This window comes from Protopterus annectens, chromosome 3.part1, assembly GCF_019279795.1.
Source record: "Protopterus annectens isolate FY-2018-M chromosome 3.part1, PAN1.0, whole genome shotgun sequence".
Lineage (NCBI taxonomy): Eukaryota > Metazoa > Chordata > Ceratodontiformes > Protopteridae > Protopterus > Protopterus annectens.
The window spans coordinates 990886772-990911915 of record NC_056732.1 but is presented as its reverse complement, the minus strand read 5'-3'; the positions used below and the strand labels follow the sequence as shown (position 1 = coordinate 990911915).

Below are 25144 nucleotides of genomic sequence, written 5' to 3'. Positions count from 1 at the left end.
GTATTTTGCCCTTTCTGTGGCCATTTTGTAATTATGTGAACATTCCTCTGCTGTCTGATGGTATTGTTAGAGATTTGCTAGGGCAATAGTGGAACATCAGCTGTCACATTAGTGAGCACTTCACCTGCTTCTAAAGCAGAGAAAATGGCAGGGTGATCAGATGTAAAATTCGATGCTAGAGTAGTAGGAGAAAGGTGCATCTGTCTGTGCGTGTGTCTCTGTGTGCGTGTGTCTCTGTGTGCGTAAACAATTTTCCCAAGACAACAGTGTTCATTTGCCATATGCTGTTAAGGATGAACATCTTGTATATATGTTGTCAATGGAAAAGTTTTTATGTGGTCATCTCTTACAAACCTTGCAATTAAATTTTGGCATTGTAGGGGCAGCTTTTCCCTTTTTGAAGGGAAATGAGGGTGAGAACTGGTATTTTGATATGTTTCTTCTCCATTCATTCTCCCACACATTTACCCTTGGAAGGCAAACAGCAAAGACAGATGTTCCAGGTATGCAAATTACATGTATGTGTCCCCCTTTGGGAATATAAATGAGGCTAGACGAGCATGACTTGGCATATAATGGTCGTTTTCCCCATTGGTCTTGCTGCGCATCCTCTTCTAAAGGATTCTTTTGGAAGATAGTTGGTTTGTGGGAACATGACCCAGTAGAGGTTTGGAGTTTATTTCTTTGTAAGCCTTGGTTGATGGAGATATCTTGTAACTTCAGATAAATGTGTTCTAGAAAGGAATGAGAAACAGCAGGTTGCATGTGGCTGTGGTTACATTTTGAGTTGCATGTGGAAAATAAAGCAATACCTAGGTTTACTTGTCTGCCTTAGGTCTGATAGCTTTATTTCATTTCATTTCATGCCATTTGACACAGACTGCCTTTGGTTATGAAGAAAAAGAATGTGAGTGCACAGTAAGGGAAGCTATTTCATTCTTGTGTGCTACCACAACGCTGGCATTGTTTTCATACATTTAGGGAAAAGTGTTGTGCATCTCTCTTTCTGGGTTAGAGTTTCTGCCAGGAAACAGAGTCGGCCACAACTGCTGTACTGTGCCAGTGTGTGTGTATGGTTCAACACTAGTCTTTCCCCGTTTTGCTTAGTGAAAAGTCATTAGAGATCCATTTGTTTCTTTGTGAAGTAGACACGTCATGCATCTGCTTTTTTAATTTGGTTATGTATTAAATGGTATTCATGACTTCATTAAAACACACAATAAATCCCAATATACATGTGCTCTTTCTTTAATTACAAAAATGACAGAAACTGCAATTGCAAGCTGTATTCTTCAAATATCAACCAAGCAAGGTCAGAGCCTTGTTCTTGATTTTAGAGTATTCCAAGAAGAGCCTTTAAAGCTCTGATACCGCAGTGGAAAACAAAACGTAGACCACTAAGATTTGCACTGACAAAAGTTGTCTTGTTAATTCTGTGACTGTAATAAAGCATGTCCATGAATCACCGGTCCATTTTCTTGACTACTTCTGTGGCTGTAGCTTCGTGCTTGTTTTCTTATTCATTTACTGTCTGCAGCTGCGTAAAATGGTTCAAAATCTGAAACAGGCTACATCGACATGTAGTTTATTTTTGTGCTGAAATGCTGTTTTGGTGTTAACATACTTAAAGCTTCCTTTCATCTGTATGGTATTTCTTTCAGCCGCTGAGGCCCAAACAGTTGTCTAATGCTTGGCTTGGCTTTTGTCCTAGATTTTTTTAAATTTAATGTGCCTATTTTTGTAGGATTATTTTACAGACGTCATTACCAATGACAGCATCAATTTCTTCAGGACATCTAAGCGACTGTACCCTCATAGGCCAATAATGATGGTCCTTAGTCATGCTGCACCCCATGGACCAGAGGATTCGGCACCTCAATACTCAGAATTGTTTCCAAATGCTTCCCAGCACATGTAAGTAGACTGCTTCCTTACTGGAACTTTTGTAATGAGGATGTTACTAAAGAATTGAAAGTGTCATGAGTAACTCTTGGAAAATGTCTTGCGCATTAGACTTTTCATATCTTTTTTTCCAATTACAGAATTCAGCATGACTAAATTAATGGATCATTTTGCATGATTGTTTCAGAGCAGTCTTACAGTCTCCTCATACAGAGACATGAGCTAATGATAGTATTTTATTTCCTTTCTGTTTTTGGTATTTCTCATTAGGTTAGAATACTTTCTTCCACAGTACTAGATCATTAAGTGACTATATAAAAAACATCGGGGTTCACCATTCTACATATAATGGGTTCTGTTCATGTAGAAAGTTAACTCTTTTGCAAAATGTGTGTGTGCCCATAGGTGGCATTGGCAACATGGATTTATAAGAACTGGGCTGGGGAGGATGGGGTGAGCAGCCATTGCCATCTTCCATGTCCTGAGGGAGAGGGAAGTGGAAGATATAGGTTGTCGCAAGGTAAACGCCTAGCAGGTGCAGTAGGGTTTGGTTAGACCCTGCCACGTCTGTGTTATCACAGTGCATCTCATACTGACAACTGAGGGGAAAAGTGCAAGACAGGGGTATAGGGGCAGAGGAGTTGCTGTGGGGAGAGGTTGTGCTTCTAGGAAGAGTGTTGTTCCCCCTCCCCCCTCCATCAGAACCACCAAGCTGGTCATCTCCTTGCTATTGTCTTCTGCTAGGGAGTGAAGTCATTTGAAATTGCTAGGCAGGCCTCTTTTACCTTTGGAATGATTGGGACATTTGGGTGTTGGTAGTGGAGGTCCTGAAGTGGGGAGAGAAGATATAAGGACTGGTGAAACCTGAGACCCTAGAATCCCTTTTGAAGTTAAACAGAGAACATCTATTAGGACTTCTGTTTTCTACCTGCTTCTGTTCTGATGCTCCCTTCGGGCATGCTTTGGCTAAGTAATCTTGTATTGTTTATATTGCTAATTGTGTCTTTGAAGATTTTCTCTCTGGGACTCCACTGAAAATGAGAATTTGTAACTGCACATTCCCAGTTAACAAATGTCTTCATAAATGAAATTTCTCTCTAAAGACTTTATTTTTACATTTTATAATTAAGACTGATGCTTCCGCCATGTTTGGTAGTTAACTTTTTTCTAGGCTGTCTGGAACTCTCTTCCTTCATATATCACTTGTCTCTCACATTCTTGTTCTTTTGTGATATTTGTATAGACGGTCAAAGTAAAAAAAAGCCCCAGTTTCCCTTTGTGAGAGAACCTGAATGTTTGTACGTGAAAATGGAAGTAAAATTTATTTTCCTCTTTCTCTTAGTTGTCATTAATTCTTCAGAATTTTCTGTTAGAATTCAAATTTTGCCCTTCTTGATCATTGGCCTCCGCCTTTATCCTTTGCCTCTGTTTAGAAAGTGAGCCTGCAGTCAGGCTGTTCTACGTAACAGTGGGAACACTTGTCTTTGCTGTCCTGGAAATCCCTATAACATTTTTCACTTCCACAGTTGCATTGGATTTAACCAAACTATTTGCTGTATGTAGTTTTGAAGGCATTTGCTGACATTTGAGTGGAAGTTTTACTGACCAGGCCTATGGCTTTCTATTTTTCTTTATACAGGAGTCTTAGGACATTGGGATATCCTGTGTGCAAATGGCCTGACTAGCTGGCATAACTTTCAGCACTTTATTTTCCACGAGGGCTTCATCTGAGGCCTTGCCAACAAAAAGCGAGGATGTCAGCATGGCTATCTTCACACCTTTTTTGCTGTGCAGTGTGTATAATGTGGTGATTTATAGTTGTCATATGCACTAGTTTATTACTTTCAGAACAGAACCTTTACTTCTTGCAAAAGCTGTTGTCATCAGTGAGCCAGCTCATAGAGTCCCTCCCACCTGTTTCACTACATCCACTGATTATGCACTCAATTTTGCTGGAAGTACTAGCTAGCCATAATGTTCGTCACTGCTTTGTGTAATGTGTATGAGAAACTAGTGGCTGAAGATCCTGTGTGGGTGCCTGTGTGGTACTTTTGAGCATGCATAGCTGTATGGCTCCCATCTGATGCAACAGCATTAATTTCTGTTATGTTTGTTTGCTGCTCAGTACCCATATCCTAGAGTATCATAGAAAGCATTGAGATGGGTATGTGTCAAGTGGGGCAGCCTTTATTTTCAACTGCACTTGTGAGGTCCATATTGGTGCAGCATTATGGGAAGTGACACATTTTGGGTTTTCCTGTATAGTCATGTACACCCCTGTTCTTACTCCTTATATATGTAGATAATGTATACTACTGTTTATATTTTTTTTAACTTTGCTATTTCTTACATTCAGCTGGATACACTTCACTGATGTATATTTTACAGTACCTTGCATATTAGGTAGTTCTGTGCAAAAGATTAGTGGCGATTGTAAATATTAAAGAACTCTGTAAAATAACTTTTCCAAGTGAGACCTGGAGCAAGCCAAGACAGTGAGATGCTTGTCTGTGTCCTGAAGAGGAGTACAAATACATTTGAATAATGACTGCAAAAAAATAATCTGCTGAAGTACTGTATTATAGAAGGTAGTTCTGATGTATAATCATCCTGACTGTTCTACATCATAAAACTTTTAAATGACAATGAGATCCTTGAGCCATTTTATTGAAAAAAAATCAAGCAGGCACTTTGTATATTTTTAGCAAAACAGCTCTTCCCCGGCAGTCACTAAAAGAAAGGTCTGCGTTCATATCAGAAGGTACAGATGCGCATTGTGTGTTCTTTGCTTTTTTCTTGCCATATCATCAACGTGCTTTCAGGAGAACACTAGAGTTTTGTGAGGTGCTGAATCATTTTGGTCTACATGTTTAGTCAGGAAGAGGATGTGACTCAGCTGGGCTGTGGTACTGAGCAGAATCCTTTATCATTTTCTAGTCTGGTGGGAATTTCCATGCATATTCTTACTGTGCAGTTTGTTTGCAGTTGTATCAGAAATAGTCTGTTGCTGCACATTTTGTCAATGGTTTGAGGTGCCATAGACTACCTTTAGAGGGCATTGCCAAGGTTGTTCTTGCTGCTTAGCATTTCTTCTCACTAACTTTGTCAGGCGGCTGTGATTGAACCCTTGCAACTGTTGCTGCTTTTGCTCATGTGGAGTTTGGAATGATACAGGTTTAATCAGCAGACTTTCACATGTGCTGTTCCGCATATGCACTGTGCTGTTCAGCCTTCTTTTTATAGATCTGTGCAACTTGCTATAGCTTTTCTGCACTATTTTCAATGTCATTTGCAGCACCATTTGACATCTGAGTGAAGTACTTAAACAAAAATGCTCACATCCTGGATTTTGATGTTTAACCAGTGCATTTGGCTGTGTGTACTGAACTATTTATAGCGTTGAGTGGTGAAATTTCAATAATATCTGGTTAAAAAAAGTTTTTGGTTAAGTGTAAAAGAGCAATGTGCAAAGGTTTGCTTGCACCCCCTCCCAAAAAAAATACCAAAGAAGCTTTGAATAGTAGGCACTTAGGAATTTTACTTTTAATCAAATTCTACCCTTTTAAATGGTAGACCATTTTGTCAACACTTGCACCAGCTTGCTGGTGCAGATGCAGGGTGTCCGCTTGCACCACTGGCAACCCAAATTCAGGAACAGACTTTGGCAGCTAGAAGAGCTAGCTGGGGGAATAGGATAAAATAGCAGACTGCTCTCGTATCCTAGGGGATAAGATACGAGGGGAAACCCAGTGTCTGGCTGACAGCTGAGGGAGACCAGGAGCCTTGCAGAACATCTCCAGGGATGGTGATGTCCTGACCTTATTGCATTAGCTGCCTCAACAACTAGGATAGACTGGTCATCTAAGTATGATGGCTTCTTCCCACTGTATCCCTTGCTGCCCAGGCCTGATAGAGAGCGCTCCTCTTTCAGACCCTGTGCTGTGACTTTTTAAAAACTGTGATATGATTTTAATGCTTAGAGATAGACTTCTAAGAATACATTTAGATGCCACACAGGAAAAAGACAAAGAAAAAAATGAAAGTACAAATTTAATGACAATGTATACTAAATACAACGTTGATCAAAGGAAGTTATTTCAAAACACTGGCAATAATGCTACAAACATGAAGTATACACACATTTACAAGTAACTGAATGCATGAAATGAGAGTAAGCGTTTTGAGTTGAGCTGTTTCTCATGAAAAAAAGTAAACATGATATGACAAGAATCTTAAGTGTTAATTATGGAAGTGAAAATGCCTGTAGGTGTGAGAGAGAGGAGAAAGAGGTGAAGTTTGACCTTATAGTTGTCTTTTGAGGTTTTCATTGCCAGATGTGACGTGATCAAAATGGGGAAATTAAGTAACTTGCAGTGATTTAATCATGCACATATGTGCATGCTATATATTTTCTGAATCTTGGTAATAGTCTGGTAATACACTAATAATATCTTAGTGTTTTGACCCTTGACAGATTTGACTGCTGCTTAAACATCTTTGATAGTTTCAGTAGCTTTTCTTGTCACAATTCTTTATCCCCATTAAGTGATAGAATTTTACAATAAAATATTGTTTGTGTACTGGAAAACATTTTATCTGCTGTATCTTAAACGTAATGCTTTATGATGGTTTAACATTTCTTTGCTCCACAAGCATTTCTTTGTAACTTGCTTTACTGCTCTTAGTCTAACTTCTGCAGCTGTAGAACAGAATGTTTGTACTGTGTTTCATTCCTTATCTGTGGGATATTCTGCCTGCAAGCATCCCAGTGGTTAAGCTGACTTGCAGGGGCTGCACCTTCTCCAGATGCTTTGGCTGACTTTGTGAAAGGATGGCTGTGGTATAAGGGAGATGGTGACCGACACCACCTTTAATTCCTTCTTGCTGGACACTTCAGCATGACTTAATGACTCAAGTGGTTTTTGTGTGTGTGTGTCTGTCTGTGTCTGTCTGTCTGTCTGTGTCTGTCTGTGTCTGTCTGTTGGCCTGCTTCCTGAGGAGCGATTTAGTGCCCCATAAGGGGTATTTTCTTGTCTTGTAGTTTGTCGTAGCTGCTCTCATGTCTGATAGTAATGGAGGTTTTTGTAAAAGTTTACAGTTGTATTGATTGTTGGGGAAAAAATCCCCTTGAAGAGTCTCTCTCCTTTTGTATCTTTTACCTTGGAAATTAACATTGTACTTTGGGCTATCTGCATTGTGCCATCTTCACCCTGGGGACAATTAGAAAAGCAAAATCTTCCCAGGAATTTGTATCCCAAAAGAAGGCATATGTCTGGAAGAATGCCATAGCTGTGGGGAACAAGGCTTCTGGGAGCTTGCCTTTAAAGCAAAAGCACTACAACAAATGTCATAGAAAAAACATTGGAAACTGAGGGTATTCCATTAAACGGCATGTGTTTCCATAAGTTTTTTGATTCCAAACACAATGAGGTGCTTCTACAGCCCCACTCTTGGGTTCAGCTTGTGCTAAGGATTCTGGTGCAACTGTCCTGCAAACCACCATTCTTTTAGCTCTATGCACATCCTCCGACTAAAACTCCATCACCCTGGCTGCTACCATTGCCTTGCCAAGGCACCATTGGCTGATGCTTGCAGTGCAATTACTGAGGACAAGTGCAGAGTCACCTCATTATTGGCCTATGAGGAGATTCCCAGAATCTGAGTGGAGCTCTTGGCCTCCCAAGGTGTCTCTGTGCTCTAAAGCATTGAGTTCCAAACTGATGCTTGCCAGCTTGATTCGGCTGGGGTTGAGCAGAGCCTCAGCCCAGTCAACCTCCCAGGCTTCTTCCCAGCAACTTTTCCTGTTGGTTCAGGACTTCAAGCAGCCAGCTTTGGAAATACCTGTGGAGCCTCCTTAGAATGCTCAGACACCACAGACTTGAGGCAGAGATTTGGCTTGCATGGACCCGAGATCCCTTCCATGCCTGCCTATAAGTTTGACACTGAAGAGACCTTCTTTGTTTCACTTCCAAATGATTTCTTCCTAGGGAATAAAATTCTTAAAATGAAAGAGGCTTGACCTGTATGACCCACCCAAAGGAAGGAGATGCTACCTATAGGAGGGTACTAGTAAGGTGAGAATGGTCATTAGACTTTGGCCTTGGAATATCCTATGAATCTATAGTTAGTGGTAGCCTAAAGAGTATTCATAAGCTTGACTCGCATAACATAGTTTTCATTGACCTGTCTGAGCCCATGGTTCCTGCTATTTACTCCAGTCGTGGATATCCTGGAAAGATATTTGTTAATGAATTTTTGGAGTCCGATACTCACCCCCTGCTTCTAAGACACCTGATCATTTCTATTTGGTAAGAACCTTTTGGCTAATCTAGCTGTGGTGCCCCTCCGTTTCAGAAGGGCTTCAGTTTGTAGCAGAAAGGGATACTCCAACTGCATCTGAGAATCCTATTCCCAGTGACAGAGAAAATGGAATGCACATCAAAAGTTTACACATCTGCTAACCTGGTTTTCAGAGCCTTATACTGCTAGACTCGGATGCTTACCTATCAGCAAACACTTTTGAAGATGATGAGGGTCAAGGCAGAGTTGATCTTGGGCAAGTATATGAAGCAGGAGATACTCGAGCTACGAGACCTCTCAGCCCAAGTTGACAGACTTTCTAAGAAATATGGGTATGATGCCATGATGAGGTTAAGTAGAAGCTTGCAGGAATAATATCCTTCATATCTGAAATTCTGAGATCTGCCTGGCTGGAGCACAACTCTAACAAACCATCTGAAGGCAGAGCTGTATTGTGCACCTTCAGATACGTACCATCTTTTCAGTCCCCTGCTGAATAAAGGTGCTTTGAAAGGCCAGAGTAGAAAAGCAAGTCAGTCAAACAGCTTTCGGTTCTAGGCATCATAGCTCAATAGAAGTTACCCTACCAAAATTTGGCCTTTGTTTGCCAAACCGAATAGCAGTAAGTCTGGTAAAGGGAGAAAAAAGACCAGGTCTCAAAAAAGAGAAGCTAAGTGAAAGCAGCAGTCTGGGGCCACTGAGGCTATGTTCTCCACAGGGAACTGATAAGACTTTGCCAGATTCCTGCCTCAAAACAGAAAATTGGATAATATAACGTATAACCAGTGGCTCCTAAACATTCTATAGCAAACTTATTGATTTACAGTTTATAAGCTTATTGATTAAGTATGAGGGAATCCCATAAATGCCAAAGGACCAAGTAACTATAGTGCCCCCTCTACTAAGATAATTGCAGAAACGGATAGCCATAGAGTTTTCTTCTGTTTCCTCTAATTTTTAATCAAGGCTTTTCTTTGTACCCAGAAAGGAAGTTTGAGACCAGTCTTGATTTATCAAAACTGAACAAATCTTTGATCATTCCAAAATTCAGGATGTTAACTGGTCATTCTAGATTATAGAATGCATATTTCCATTGTTGCGTATCCGTGTTTTTCAAATGTTGTTTTATGGTGCGGGAGCATTACTAATTCACTTAACCTTTAGCTTCTCCTGTTGCACCTAGTGTCTTCAAATGCCTGGCACCAGTAATAGCCTTTTGCAGGACAAAGGGGATCCACATTTACTTGTACCTTTTGTAACTGTCATTCGAGTAGACTCCCTAGAGGAGAACCACAAGGCCTTTAACTATACCTTGACTTGCTTAAAAAAGAAAGTTGTGACATTGTCAACCTAACTCCTACAAAGTGCCTGTGCACTTAAACACTGAGCTAATATGCAAAGTACTCTCAACTTCTCCACTCAGAACATCCCTTAAGAAGAAATTCACCACAGCAAGGGTGTTCCTCAAGGTTCAAAGCTACAATGGTGTCTCTTTATCCTGATGCTTTTGACAAGATTACAGATGCAGAAATTAGTTGCATCTTGGAAATGGAGGATGATGGCATTTTCTTTAGAGACCTGCATTCTTTTCCTACTGTGCATAGAGCGCTGTCATGGTTACATCTCAATTTACAGATGCCCATTAGATTTCCACATCCTACCCAGACTTTGACCACAGATTACGTGGATCTTAATATAGGATACTCATGTTGGATCATAAAATATAGGGCATATGGAATGAAAACATAAGGAGCACATAAATGTGATAAATAATGGTTGTGGCTTGGGAGATTGCACAAGAGACAGGCATGGCTCTAGGGGCAGTCTGTTCCCTCCCAGGAAAAACCTTTTGGCAGATGGTCTGAGCAGATCTTGGATCGACCCATGTAAAGGGATGTTTAGAGAAAATATTTCTGAATCTGACCAAAGACTGGGGTGTGCTGTCTCACCACAGAATAAGCAACTGAGGAAATTCTACAGAATAGCAACTTCAGTAGTAGCAACTTGGGAAATGGGTGCCTTCTGCCTCAGATGGACAGTTGCTTTTTCTTTAATACTTCAGTTCCTCAGATTATTACAAAATATCCAGGAAGACAGACCAAAGTAGCACAGATTCTCCCTCCTGCTATTATTGCTGTATTAGGTTGTATAAGTTTGCAGATGTTCATCGTGTTACACTGCTGCAGTCATTACACTTGGGTCATCCTGCCATCAGGCAGTCCCGTAGTCGGCCAAAGTTCCAAAGTCTTGGTCCGGCATCGGTTGCTGCCGCTTCTTCCCTGACGTGCGGCAGGGGTATATAAGATGCATCCAACACCATTTTCTTCCGTCTTTCTTGCCGCGCGGTGCCCGAAGCAGAAGCAGTTTGCAAGTGCCGGTCGGCCAACTCCTGAGATTTTCGAAGTCGAATTTCAGATCCGAAGTCTTCAATAAAGCTAAGTACCCCATTGGGGAAACTTTTTTTCTTGCCTCAGACCAATGTCAGAAAAAGTTAATAATTGTATTTCTTGTGGGAAGCAAATGCCTCATAAGGACTTCCACTCTTACTGTATTCCATGCCTAGGCCCTGATCACGACGTCAATAGTTGTCGGTTTTGTGCTAGATTTAACAAACGCACTATAAAAACGACGTTTTGATTTTGCTTTGCACTACTTTGGCTGAAGGTTCAATTATACTATGCCGTCGGATCACCCGATGACCGCAATTCTGAAAAAACGCAAACACAAGAATAAAGACAAGCATCCGAGGTCCAAAACCGATGATGAAACCTCTTCTAGGCCACTCGCTGGTTCTCAGTGAGGCGCTTTCGCAGCCCCTGACACCTGCTACCTCAGAGCCACAGGCCGCCTCCGACTCCCACATGGAGACAACTAGGCCTCTGGAAACTCAAGGTATTGGGCCTACGGAAACTAATACCTCAGATGGGTCCGGAGCCGCTGAGCAGGCATCGGCTTCTGAGGGTGTTTTCAGGCCTTCACAACTTACCATTAAAGCAACAGCCAAGACAAAAGTACCATTAAAGACAAAGAAACAAGTACAGCATTCTCCTGGACAGTCCTCCATGCCTAAGAAACAGATGTTTAATATGGCCGAATATCTCATTACTTTAATCAGGGATTCCCACCCCCACCCCCCCCTGAGAAAAGGCCTAGGCAGGATACAGACTATGATTCCTCTGATCAGGTTTCCATTTCCTCTGATTCCTCTGATCAGGTTTCCATTTCCTCTGATTCCTCTTCAGTCCAGGGATACTCTGTACCCCCCTATGAGGATTCTGATGCTGAAGAATCTATCCCTTCAGCCTCTCCTCCTGAGGATTATTCTTTTGGGGAAACTTTGCATACCATGATGGAGCATTTCCATTGGGAAAGTCAGGATTATTCAGAATCCAAGAAAAGGCTCAGGGATTTCCTTTTATTGCCTCAGCACAGGCCCCTGGCTATTCTGCCTGTGCTAGATATTGTGGATGATGTATTCTCTGAATCCAGCTTATCTCCTGATTCTTTGCCCCCAGCACCAGTCAAGCCAGATAGGTATTATAGAGTCCCTGACTCTCAAGTTTCCTTATAAAAACCCTTCTGCTGATCCAGAAACTATTTTCCAGGGTCCAAAAGGGGTTAAGGCTTCCATTGCAAAAAATCCAGTACCCTCTGACAGAGATTCCAGAGCTTTGGATAGATGGGGAAGAAAGTTTACACGTCTGCAACTTTAGCAGTAAGGGCTTTAAATTGCCAGTTTCACATGCTTAAGTACCAACAATATTTAATGGCTCAGTTAAAACAGAAAATGCTTGCAAGCTCAGAAGCTCCTGACTGTAAAGAAATGCAGGATTTATTGCATGCAGTTGAACAGGTGGGAAAACATACTCTGCAATGTGGTTTTGATTCTTTAGAGGCCTCTTGTAGAGCCGCAGTTACAGGTTCTGTGATTAGAAGACATGCTTGGTTAAAAGAACAGAGTTTACCTTATCAAGTTAAGGCAAAATTATTGGATGCTCCTTTACAACATGATACCTTGTTTGGAGCTGAGGCAGAAGAGGTGTTAAAGAAAATGGAGGATAAAGCGAAATCTATGCAAACAGTCAAGGATTTCTTAAGGTACAGCCACCTCGATTTAGCAGAAATTGGCCAACAAAGAATTGGTCCTTTCCAGTGTCAGGCCACAGAGAGGCAGATACAGACGCCCAAGAGGCAGATCTCAACCCCAAGGCTCTAATGGACAATGACAGTGGGGCACCTCAACCCCAAAAGGAGGTGAGGACAAGTCTCAACCTTACAGGAAATGGTCCCAATGACTTCCACCTTCGTACGCCAAACACTTCCCTTTTGGCAGCCCCCTTAGGGGGAAAACTAGCACTTTTTTCTCAAAACTGGCAAACAATCACCCAAGACAAATGGGTTCTGAATGTTGTGACTCAAGGTTACAGGTTCCACTTTCACACTTTACCAAGGCTAAAAGGAATGCCAGACCTGCCGCAAAATCAATGGGCAGAGGCACAAAATTTCAGCCCTCATGGACATGAGAGCTATTCAAAAAGTGCCACAACAGGAACAAGGACAAGGATTTTACTCAAGAATATTCCTGGTCCCCAGAAAGGACAAGGCCTGGAGGCCCATACTAGACCTTTCAACTCTAAATACTTAACTGGATATTCCGAAATTCAAAATGTTGACATTACAGCAGCTTCTACCCATGCTGGGCAAGAAGGCTTGGCTAGTTACTCTGGACCTCAGAGGCATACCTGCATGTCCCTATCAGTCAAAATTGCAGAAGATACCTCAGATTCAAAGCTGGTACAATGTACTATTAATTCTCTGCACTGCCCTTTGGCTTATCTACTGCGCCCAGGGTCTTTACAAATTGCCTGGCACCAGTAATTGCATTTTGCAGACAAAAAGGAATTCAAATATATCCATACATGGACGACTGCCTCATTCAAGCAGAGACAAAGGACATTCTTCTAAAGCATCTGGCATTTGTAAAAAGGTTGCTAATTTCTCTAGGGTACACAGTAAACGAAAAGAAGTCAGTGCCCTCACAACAGATTATATTCCTGGGTGCCAGCTTAAACACAACGGCCCAGATGGCTTATCTCACGCCCGACAAACAAGTTCAACTAACTCAATATTTTCATTTACTGGCAAAAAAGTCCCATCTCCCTGCAAGAAAAATTCTGCAGGCCCTAGGATTCATGGCATCCTGCATACTACTAATACCATATGCCAGACTGCATATGAGGAAATTACAATGGTACCTAAAGTGTTTGGACTCGGCACTCTCACAGTTTAGAAGCAGTAATACCAATGATTCCCTGCCTACAACAGGAGTTTCGATGGTGGGCACAGGCATGTCACCTAAGCAAGGGTCAGCCTTTTACTCTACCCACAGCCAGGCAGACTCTAACAACAGATGCTTCTGATTACGCCTGGGGAGCACACATGGCAGGAAAATGCATTCAGGGCAAGTGGACCACAGACCAATTGCATCTTCACATCAATCAAAAAGAGATGTTGGCTGTTCAAAATGCATCTTCACATCAATCAAAAAGAGATGTTGGCTGTTCAAAATGCCCTAACAGCTTTCAAGAACCTTCTGCATCCAGGACAATTACTATTAAAGACAGACAACACCACAGTAATGTGGTACATAAACAAACAAGGGGGCACTCATTCTTATCCCCTATGCAGGCAAGCCATGACCGTGTGGAACACAGCTCTAACATATCAAGTTCATCTGCAAGCACAATTCCTGCCAGGAAAGAAAAATACTCTGGCAGATGATCTAAGCAGAAATATCATGGACCCTCAAGAATGGAAATTGAATCCACAAATCTTCAGCATGGTAACGCAAAAATGGAGATGCCCAGACATAGATCTTTTTGCCTCCTCACTGAATTGCCAACTACAAAAATTATTCACAAGGACTTATCACACACAAGCATGGAAAGTGGATGCTCTCTCGTTCTGCAGGAAAAAACCTAAAAGTTTATGCCTTCCCACCTCTGCCTCTCCTTTCAAAGGTACTCCTAAAAGTCAGACAAGAAAAACCGCAGATGAAAAACCACAGATGATCCTGATTGCTCCAGACTGGCCACGCCAGCACTGGTACCCAATCTTAAAGAGCTTAACTCAAGGCCCACCATGGATTTTGCCTCAAATTCCACATCTTCTGACTCAACAAAACAATCAGATCCTGCAAAGTCAGCTCAAAACCCTAAACCTGGCAGCGTGGCAGATTCATTAGTCAAATGGGTAACACCTCTCTCTAAAGCTGTTATGGATGTCATAGGCCAGGAGGCCTAGCACAAGGAAAGCTTACTCAGAAAAATGGAAAAGATTATGCTTGACCCTCTTGTCCCAAACATTCCTCAGATTTTACAATACTTAACTGAGATGCTGGACAAAGGCCTATCCTTCTCATCAATTAAGATCCACGCCTCTGCCATTTCAGCACATTACAACACAGATCCTCCTTTATTCTCTCATCCCTTGCTAAAGCAGTACCTCAGAGGAGCTAAAAACATAAGACCACCACGGAGAGCACCAACACCAACTTGGGACCTCAATTTTGTTTTGGAAAAACTGACCTTGCCACCTTTTGAGCCAGCCAATACAGCCAATCTAAAATTTTTATCATGGAAAACAGCTCTGGTCCTGGCAGTAACTTCAGCACGAAGAGTCTCAGAGCTACAGGCATTAATGGCAGTGGAACCTTTTATAATTTTTCATCAGGACAGGGTTTCTTTAAGGACAGACCCTACCTTTATGCCAAAGGTGGTATCTAGTGTGGCTCTTAACCAAACCATCCATTTGCCAACTTTTTATCCAAACCCCCAGAATAAAGGGGAGAGACTTCTGCACTCTTTGGACATACACAGGCAGCTACGCTTCTACTTGGACAAAACAAAAGCTATCAGGAAAACTGAGCAACTGTTTGTAGCATATGCTGCAGGATCACAGGGCAAGGCTGTCTCAAAACAGACCATCTCCAAATGGATAGGAGACTGTATTCGTTACTGCTATACACAGCATGGAAAATCAGTCCCTAATAACATTAGGCCACATTCCACCAGGGCAACAGCCACTTCAACAGCCTTTCTCAGAGGAGTACCTGCCAAGGAAATTTTGGAGGCTGCAACTTGGAGCTCAGTGCACACCTTTACCAAGCATTATCACTTGCCTCTTTACTCTAAATCCAGAGCAGGATTTGCCACTGCAGTTCTGCAGGGCCTCATAGCCAATCCTAACTCTTCATAGGCTAGCCACCCAACCTTAGCTTTGGGATTCTACCAAAGTTTAATGACTGCAGCAGTGTAACGCAATGAACATAGTACAGATGTTCTTCATGGATGCATCTGCAGTCATAACAACTGGGTTGTCCTGTCGTCAGGCAGCCCTTCGGTCGGCCGGATTCCAAAGTCTGGGTCCGGCTTCGGCTGATGTCGCACTTCACCCGGCGTCATCTCTGCTGGTCTTCGGGTATAAAGGCATCAGCCGACGCCATTTTCCTCAGTCTTTCTTGCCGCGTGGCGCCCGAAGCAGAAGCTGTTCGCAAGTGCCGGTCGGTCAGATCCAGAGATTACTACTACCGAATACTACTTCGAAGACTTCTAAAAGCTAAGTACCCCGTTGGGGACTCTTTCTTGCCTCAGCCGATGTCAGAAAAAATCAATAACTGTTTAACTTGTGGGAAACAAATACCTCATAAAGATTTCCACTCTTACTGTTTGCCTTGTTTAGGCCCAGACCACAACGTAGCAGCCTGTTCGCCTGTGCTTCCTTCAACCGACGCTTAGGCGCCGGTCGGAGTTTGCTGAACAGTTTTTGGCTCAGATTTTGCGTACATTATGCCGCCGGATCCTCCGACTACCCAAATTGTTAAAAACGCAAAGAAAAGACCGACACTCGCGGTCCGCGGTTTCGGCGAAACCACGGTTAAGCAAACGCGAGTGTCTCTGTTTCGGCGAAACCGAGAAAACTGATCAAAATACAGCGAATCAATGCCTACTACTGAGGTTTCTGCCACTTTACTTGAAACAGCCTCAGAAATTATACCTACAACTGTGGTTACTAGTGACTTATCAGACACCATCCCTTTGGATGTCTCTACCCCAGCACGTGGTGCTGCTAGGCCTCCTGCAGCCATGTCTATTAAGGCCTTTGCCAGGGCTAAAGCAGCCAAATCTACTACATCAGTGCCTGTTAAACCCCCCTCAACCAGGCCCACTTCTAGTTCACAAATGCTTACTCTGGCACAAGATTTAATATCCTTAATTAGGGGATCTCAATCTCACCCAGACAGGGCCTCTCAACCCCCAGAAAAGAGACCTAGAGCAGAGCCCCCCGAGCCTGTCTCCTCTGATGATTCTGCGGATGACTCAGATATTACAGACCAGCCAGAGGCTCCCTTTTCCAATTATGAAGACTCCGATGCTGAAGAATCCATTCCAGCTGCCTCTCCACCAGAGGAATTCTCCTTTGGGGAAACCTTGCATGCCATGAGAGAACAATTCCAATGGCAACAACAGGATTTCTCAGATTCCAGAGAAAGACTTAGGACTTTTCTGCACTTACCACAACATAGGCCCTTAGCTATACCTCCTGTCCTTTCTGTTGTGGACTATGCATTTAATGATGTCTGCACTGCACCTGATTCCTTACCTCCAGCCCCTGCCAAACCAGATAGATTTTACAGGGTGCCAGACACTCATCACCACCTATACAAGGCCCCACTGGCAGACCCCGAAACCATATCCCAGGGGCCTAAGGCAGTAGTCTCGACCACAGCAAAAAATCCTATTCCTTCTGAAAGGGAATCCAGGTCTTTAGACAGATGGGGCAAAAAAGTTTACACCTCTGCTACTCTCTCAGCTAGAGCTTTAAACTGTCAGTTTCACATGATACAACACCAAGAGTTTATGCTTGATCAGTTAACTAAAAAGCTATCCTCTGATGACTCTATAGATAAGAAATATGTATTAGAAATGGTAAATAACATACAACAGGTTAGTAACCATTCTTTAAAATGTGGCTATGATGCACTGGAGGCTTCATTTAGATCAGCCCTGACTGGCACAGTGATAAGAAGACATGCATGGTTGAAGGAACAGGCCTTACCGGATCATGTTAAAGCTAAGTTATTAGATGCTCCTATGGATAAGGCCAGTTTGTTTGGTACACCTGCCCAGCAGGTAATGAAGAAAATGGAAGAAAAGGCAAAATCTGTACAAACGGTGAAAGATTTCTTACAGGTTCAGCCCCCAAGGTTTAGCAGGAACTGACCTGCCAAAAATTGGTCCTTTCCTGACTCCACAAGATCCCAAAGGGGCAGGAATAGACGTTCCAGAGGCAGAAATCAATCCAGAGGGGGTGCCTACAGAGGACGACAGTGGCAAGGTAATAACAGAGGCACAGACACAGCCACTTCCACTGCAACAGGACAATCACAATGACTTCACTCTAACTCCGCCTACCAGGGAACAAATAGCAGCACCATTAGGCGGAAAATTAGCCTTATTTTCGAAAAATTGGCACTATGTCACAAAAGACAAGTGGATTTTACAAACCATAGACCAAGGTTACCGGTTCCACTTCCACACTTTACCAGTCAAAAGAGGAATGCCAAACCTGCCTCCAAATCAAAAAATAGAAGCTCTACAGCAGATAATGCAATTAACAAAGATGAGAGCTGTGGAAAGAGTACCAATAACAGAACAAGGCAAAGGATTCTACTCAAGACTATTCTTAGTTCCAAGAAAAGAAAAAAGTTGGAGACCTATTCTCGACCTGTCCATCTTAAACACATACATCATTGTCCCAAAATTCAAAATGCTGACCCTACAGCAACTTCTTCCCATGCTGGGCAAGGAGTGTTGGCTGGTAACTCTAGATCTCAAGGAGGCATACCTGCACGTCCCCATTCGACCAAATTGCAGAAGATACCTCAGATTTCTTGCAGGATCAGAGCATTATCAATTCTCAGCATTGCCCTTTGGCTTATCTACTGCGCCCAGAGCATTTACAAAATGCCTGGCATCAGTAATCGCCCACTGCAGACTACAGGGAATCCAAATTTATCCATACCTGGACGACTGCCTGCTACAAGCGGACAACAAAAGCAAGCTGACAACAGATTTGCAAAGGGTCATTTACTTGCTACAAGCCCTGGGATACACAGTCAATTTTCAAAAGTCAAGACTGATACCATCCCAAACAAGGACATTCTTGGGCGCGGAATTGGACACAGTAAAACAAATGGCATTCCTAACTGCAGAAAAACAAAAAGAACTCCCTCTTTACTTCTTGGCACTAACAAAACAGAACAAGCTAACAGAAAAAAAAGTTCTGCAGGCCTTGGGCTTCATGGCATCATGCATAATCTTGGTCCCACATGCCAGACTGCATATGAGAAAACTACAGTGGTACCTAAAGAATTTATGGTCCCAACACAGGCACAGCCTAGAAGCAGAAATACCACTAATCCCATGCCTAAAACAGGAGTTCCTATGGTGGGCTCAAGCATGCCACACAAATCCAGGCCTACCCTTTCACAACCTTCGAGCAAGCCAAACCATCACAACAGACGCCTCAGACCTAGGATGGGGGGCTCACATGCTGGACAAATGTGTACAGGGATTGTGGACTCAGGACCAGCTACACCTGCACATCAACCAAAAAGAAATGCTGGCAGTAAAACTGGCAATCCAAAAATTCAGCCCATTTCTCAAAGAAGGCCATTTGATGATAAGGACAGACAACACCACAGTCATGTGGTACATCAACAAACAGGGAGGCACTCATTCATACCCCCTATGCAGAATGACTTTGGACCTTTGGAACCTGGCACTCAGCTACAACATCCAGTTACAGGCAATGTTTGTACCGGGAAAGGAGAACACTCTAGCAGACATATTAAGCAGAACCACCTCGGATGCTCACGAATGGATGCTACACCCGGACATCTTCAAGACCATCACAAAGAAATGGGGAATGCCACAGACAGATCTATTCGCTTCCCCCCTCAATCACCAGCTCAAAAAATTCTGCACAAGGACATTCCACCCGCTTGCATGGAAGGTGGATTCGCTCTCCTTCAGCTGGAAAGGTCTGACAGCATATGCATTCCCACCTCTCCCCTTGATACACAAGGTATTACTAAAAATCAAGGAGGAACGTCCAAGGATAATCCTGATAGCTCCAAACTGGCCAAGACAACACTGGTACCCATTGCTGAGGAGCATGTCTCGGGACAAAATGTGGGCAATACCCCTGATGCCTTTGATGTTAACTCAGAACAACTACAGCATCATGCATCCAAACCTAAAACCTTGCAACTGACTGCATGGAACATCACATAGCAGCAACTAATCCAGATCTTTCCCAAAGGGTTAAAGACATTATCCTTGAAGCCCGCAGACCTTCAACAAGAAGGAACTATGCAGGAAAATGGAAAAGGTTTGTCATTTGGAGTGCTGAAAGAGGAAAAGACGTGTTGAATATAGATATTGCTAACATTCTGGAGTATTTGGCAGAGCTTCTACATACAGGCCTGTCCTATTCCTCCATCAAGATACATGCATCAGCTATTTCAGCAGAATACAGCTTTGATCCACCGGTCTTTTCACATCCTCTACTCAGGCAGTTCCTCAGAGGGATCAAGAATGTAAAACCTCCTAGGAAACCACCACTGCCAGCTTGGGACTTGAATTTTGTGCTAGAAAAGTTGACACTCCCGCCTTTTGAACCAGCAGCAACAGCAGACCTACAGCATCTATCATGGAGAACTGCTTTCCTACTGGCAATAACCTCAGCAAGGAGGGTTTCTGAACTTCAGGCCCTAATGGCAGTACAACCCTTCCTAATCTTCCACCAAGATAGAGTGTCCATGAGAACTAATCCTACATTTATGCCTAAGGTGGTATCCAGAGTGTCTTTAAACCAGGCAATCCACCTACCTACCTTCTTCCCCAACCCACAAAACAGAGGGGAAAGAATGCTGCATACCTTGGATGTACATAGACAGCTACGCTACTACCTGGACAGAACCAAAAGTAACAGAAAAACTGACCAGCTTTTTGTAGCCTATGCAACAGGAAGAGAAGGAAAAGCAATTTCCAAACAGACAATCTCAAAATGGATAGGAAATTGCATATGATTCTGTTACTCCTCCCATGGAAAACCAATTCCACAGAACATAAGACCTCATTCCACAAGGGCAACAGCCACTACCACAGCCTTCTTACGAGGAGTGGCAACCAAGGACATTATTGAGGCGGCTACTTGGACCTCCGTGCATACATTTGCCAAGCATTATAATTTACCTCTGTATTCCAGATCCCGAGCAGGGTTTGCCACTGCTGTACTGCAAGGGATCCTTACCACACCATAATTTCTTCTTCCTCCTCCCCTAGTTGGCTATGGTATTCTACCCAGTTATGACTGCAGATGCATCCATGAAGGACATAGTACAGTTTTGTACCTACCATAAATGTAGATGTCCGAACTGGATAGCATCTGCAGTCAGGATTACCTCCCTCCTTCCCCTCTGTGGTACTCCTAGGGTATTTACCCCTAATAGCTAGCTGGTGGGGGGAGTCTCTTATGGTGTATTTGTTTGTATATATGTACATACATGCTTATTTCTTGTGTTTGCCTTCTATCTTTTTGGAAACATTGGCATTTATCCAAAATTTAGCCTTCCAAGAGGGCAACTGGCATCTGGGGCAAGAAACACTGAGGAAAATGGCGTCGGCTGATGCCTTTATACCCGAAGACCAGCAGAGATGACGTCGGGTGAAGTGCGACATCAGCCGAAGCCGGACCCAGACTTTGGAATCCGGCCGACCGAAGGGCTGCCTGACGACAGGACAACCCAGTTGTTATGACTGCAGATGCTATCCAGTTCGGACATCTACATTTATGGTAGGTACAAAACTGTACTTTTTGTACCTACCATAAATGTAGATGTTAGTGTTCACTCTGCTGCAGTCCAGGTTACCCTCCCTCCATCCCCTCTGGCCTAGCTGCACTTATCTATACCTTTCTATCCTATACAACCTTTGTGGTGTATTTGCTTGTGACTGAAGGTATTGTTTTTATTTTTATATATATATTTTTTATTAGCAATATGTATTGCCTACCTACTGGGGGCACCTGACATCTGGGGCAAGAAAAACTGAAGAAAATTGCGTCGGATGCCTCTTGTATACCCCTGCCACACTGACATCAGGGAAGAAGCGACAGCAACCGACACCGGACCAAGACTTTGGAACTCTGGCCGACTACGGGACCGCCTGACGGCAGGATAACCCAAGTGTAATGACTGCAGCAGTGTAAACACTCAAACATCTGCATTTATGGTAGGTACAAAACTGTACTTATGGCTTGATTAGTGTTACTTTTTTGTGTGTATTCTATTAATTATGGTCTGCAATTACAACACTTATCCAATGGGCGTAATTATGATGCGCTTTACAAGCTATACAGTAAAAGTTTGTTTTTAAGTGCAGCTTTCTTATTCTAGTTGTTGCATTAAAAGTTTGATTTTTTTTTTTTAGTATCATTTGTATATTTTGAATATTGATTTGAAATTAAGACATAATGTGCTAGCAATGTTAAATTAGTGTTTTCACTGCCATGTGACCTCCAGGGATAGTTAGAAATAGTCCTTTTAGTTATTGCGTACTGAAGGGACATACCACACAAGCAGGGGCAAACTTCAACACCCGGAAGCTTGCTGTGGTACAGAAATGACAACTGATGCATTCACCCGGCAACTGACTTTATTTTAAAATAAAATGTTAAGCTCTTTCATTCCTTCCATAGAGGGATCTACTTTAAAACAACGAGTTACCATAACGTCGAGTTACAGAACAGTGAGATGAAAACCACAAAACTTTACATTACCAAATGTTCACATCATCTTAAGTTTTCACCGCAAGAAGAGGCAGTTGGCCAAGGTAGTGAACTTTGCCCTTTTTCTCCACTGTAATGCAATATTGGAATTGGTATATTTAGTTAGGGCATGGGGGGGGGGTGCAGCCCCCCACTTGGGTGGATTTTATTTGCTTCAGTTTTTTTTATTTCATGTTGGCCAAGTGTTGACTTGCGTGGTGAAAACTTACGATGACTAGAATGTTCGGTAATGTAAAGTTTTGTTATTTTCGTCTTGCTGTTCTGTAACTCGAAGTTATGGTAAGTCCTTGTTTTAATGCAGATCCCCACAGGTAACTTCATCAGAACATAATTTCTTAAAACCACACTTAAGTATTTTAAAATCACCAGTCACATGTCTCGATCTACCTAATACAAAACTAAAATCAATTTAAGCACAATTAGAAAATGTGATAATATATTAATTCAATTAAACACCATAACATTGTAATAGTGAATTAACAGAGCTACTTTCATTTAATCCTGGGACCCTAATAACATGCAATTTTAATTGCCAGTTCAGTTCACATTTTTCTAAATGTTCATCAAGAATTGAACCCTGTGGGTCACAAACTTATCTATTGCAATACTAAAAACCTTTCATTCTCTTTTTCAGTATGCTTATATAAAGCATTAATACCTTTTTTCTTCCAAATTTCAAACAAAGGTTCACATACACACACATATATATAAAATATGCTCTTTTAATTTTCTAGATGTCTTCCCCACATAAAAGTCAGGGCAAGATTTACACTGGGCTAAATACACAACCATTTTATGACAGTCACAGGAATGTTGTCCATTCATCTCAAATAATTCACCTCTTATTTGAAAGCTGCTACTCGAGATATATATACTGCATCTATTTTCTGTTTCTCTGTGAAAAAAAAAAAATCCTTATTTCCTGCCTTTACTGAACTAGAATAGTCCAGTCTTCAGATTTTGCTGATCTCTGGGCTGTGTCATAGTTCCTGTGTTGTCCATATCCTTGTTTGGATAGGAGGAAGCTTCTTTGTTCACCAGTGGGAGTGAGGAGCTTTGAGCAGCCTATCTGTCCCTCAAGGAGTGGTTCCAGCCCAGTAACTTGTAGCTTATTGGCCGTTTTGGGCCATTTCCTAGCTCTTTCTAATCCCCTGCTATAAAGCCCACTTTAGCGTGCTTTTGCACTTGTATTTGACTCAGCACAGCTCCTCGTGGTGTCCTGCAGAGTTCTACAAGCAGCAGCGAGTGGAAGAGTGACTTTCCATTGATTCATAAGTATTTTTTTGGCTTTTTATCTCCGACTACTTTACTTCGCCTAAAAGCGAGTTTCTATAACTAAATAAGCTCTGCAAAGTTGTTTTACTGCATTACTGTTTGTTTTCTGTACTTTTTGTACTTTGAAAGTTTGTTTTTGCTTAATATAACTGGTAGGCTACACACTCAAGTGCGCTAGCCGATTTAAAGCATTTACTGTTGCCACTGCTTCTATTTTCTGTTTCTCTGTGATAAGGATTTTTTTTTGTTTTTTTTGTTTTTTTATTTCCTGCCTTTACTGAACTAGAATAGTCCAGTCTTCAGATTTTGCTGATCTCTGGGCTGTGTCATAGTTCCTGTGTTGTCCATATCCTTGTTTGGATAGGAAGAAGCTTCTTTGTTCACCTGTGGGAGTGGGGAGCTCTGAGCAGCCTATCTGTCCCGTAAGGAGTGGTTCCAGCCCAGTAACTTGTAGCTTATTGGCCATTTTGGGCCATTTCCTAGCTCTTTCTAACCCCCTGCTATAAAGCCCGCTTTAGCTTGCCTTTGCGCAGCATCGGGCAGCGCCAGTTAATCAAGTGTAAACTATTCCTGGCTCAGCAAAGTCTGCTCTTCAGTTTTTCCCTTAGAACTGCTCTAACTCTCAAGCTAAACATTCTATTCTCTATCTAAAAAGCCCAGCACTTGCTCCTAAAAGCATTTTACATAAGTAAAGCACTTTTTAACAAAAAAGAGAGCACTACATCCATCTAAAATCCCCTTGAGTACCCATTCCCCTATAGGTCCTTTCTGACTCAGTTACACAGCAATCCTTTACACTATTCTAGCATGTCGAAGGGTCAGTTGCTGGCATCCTCTCCAGTTCAGCTGGTGAATCTGGGAATCTTGAGGCAATGTTGCAACTGCCTCATGTACACAGACAACCCTCTCCTCCTCCCAACAAATACAAATATATGTGAGAGATGCAACTATATAGCCAAACTGGAGGCTGAGCTCTCTCGACTCAGTGCTGGCAAAGCCAGTCAGGAGGTGAAGGTAACCACACACACCACAAACCCAGTCTCACATAAACCTACACAACTGCAAACCAAACTCATAAGCACACAAAAACATACTCAGAGGCTCTAAATAAAAATCTGCCTAAACAACAGAGGTCTCCAAAGCAGACATCCAAGCAACCACTACCTCAAAACATAACACATGCAACACATAATTCACAAAGTCAGTGTGCCAAACAGTCACAGCCCTTAAGGCCAAACAACATGCCTGATACACTTGTAATAGGTGACTCTATATCAGACACACTGACGTCCCACTCACCAGGCTGAACAAGGAGAGGGTTACAGTAAGCTGCCTGTCGGGCGCTAGAATCCGCCACATAACATAAGCACTCAGGTCACTCCAAAGCAAGTACAAATATGACTCAGTCATTGTCCATGCTGGTGTGAATGACCTGAGACATACCTCCCTGGACTATATGAAAAGAGACATAGAGGAGCTCTCTGATTATGTAGCCCAGGCCGGTATGACCCTGACCTTGAGCAGCATCTTACCCTCACCAAGAATGATGCCACAGTACGAAGACAAAATGATCAGTTTTAACAACTGGCTTAATTACTGGTGTCATTCTAGGGGGATCCAATGTCTGTCTGTCTGCTTGGGATGACATTCTCGACAAGCCACGCTGCTTCGCAAGGGATGGCTTGCACCTGTCACCCCTGGGCTTCCGGATATTGGCAAAGGCTTGCTCCTGCCACCCCCATAGTGCCTTTTT

General features: G+C 42.6%; 1 protein-coding gene across 2 annotated transcripts in view; it reads left to right on the top strand.

Moving 5' to 3' along the window:
• SULF1 (sulfatase 1) overlaps window positions 1-25144 on the top strand; it is a 492521-nt gene that overhangs the window by 132031 nt on the left and 335346 nt on the right. For both annotated transcript variants that reach the window (XM_044067158.1, XM_044067159.1), the window contains exon 5: window positions 1745-1914. In XM_044067158.1, coding sequence (XP_043923093.1) covers window positions 1745-1914 — 170 coding nt within the window. The remainder of the gene's footprint in view (window positions 1-1744; window positions 1915-25144) is intronic.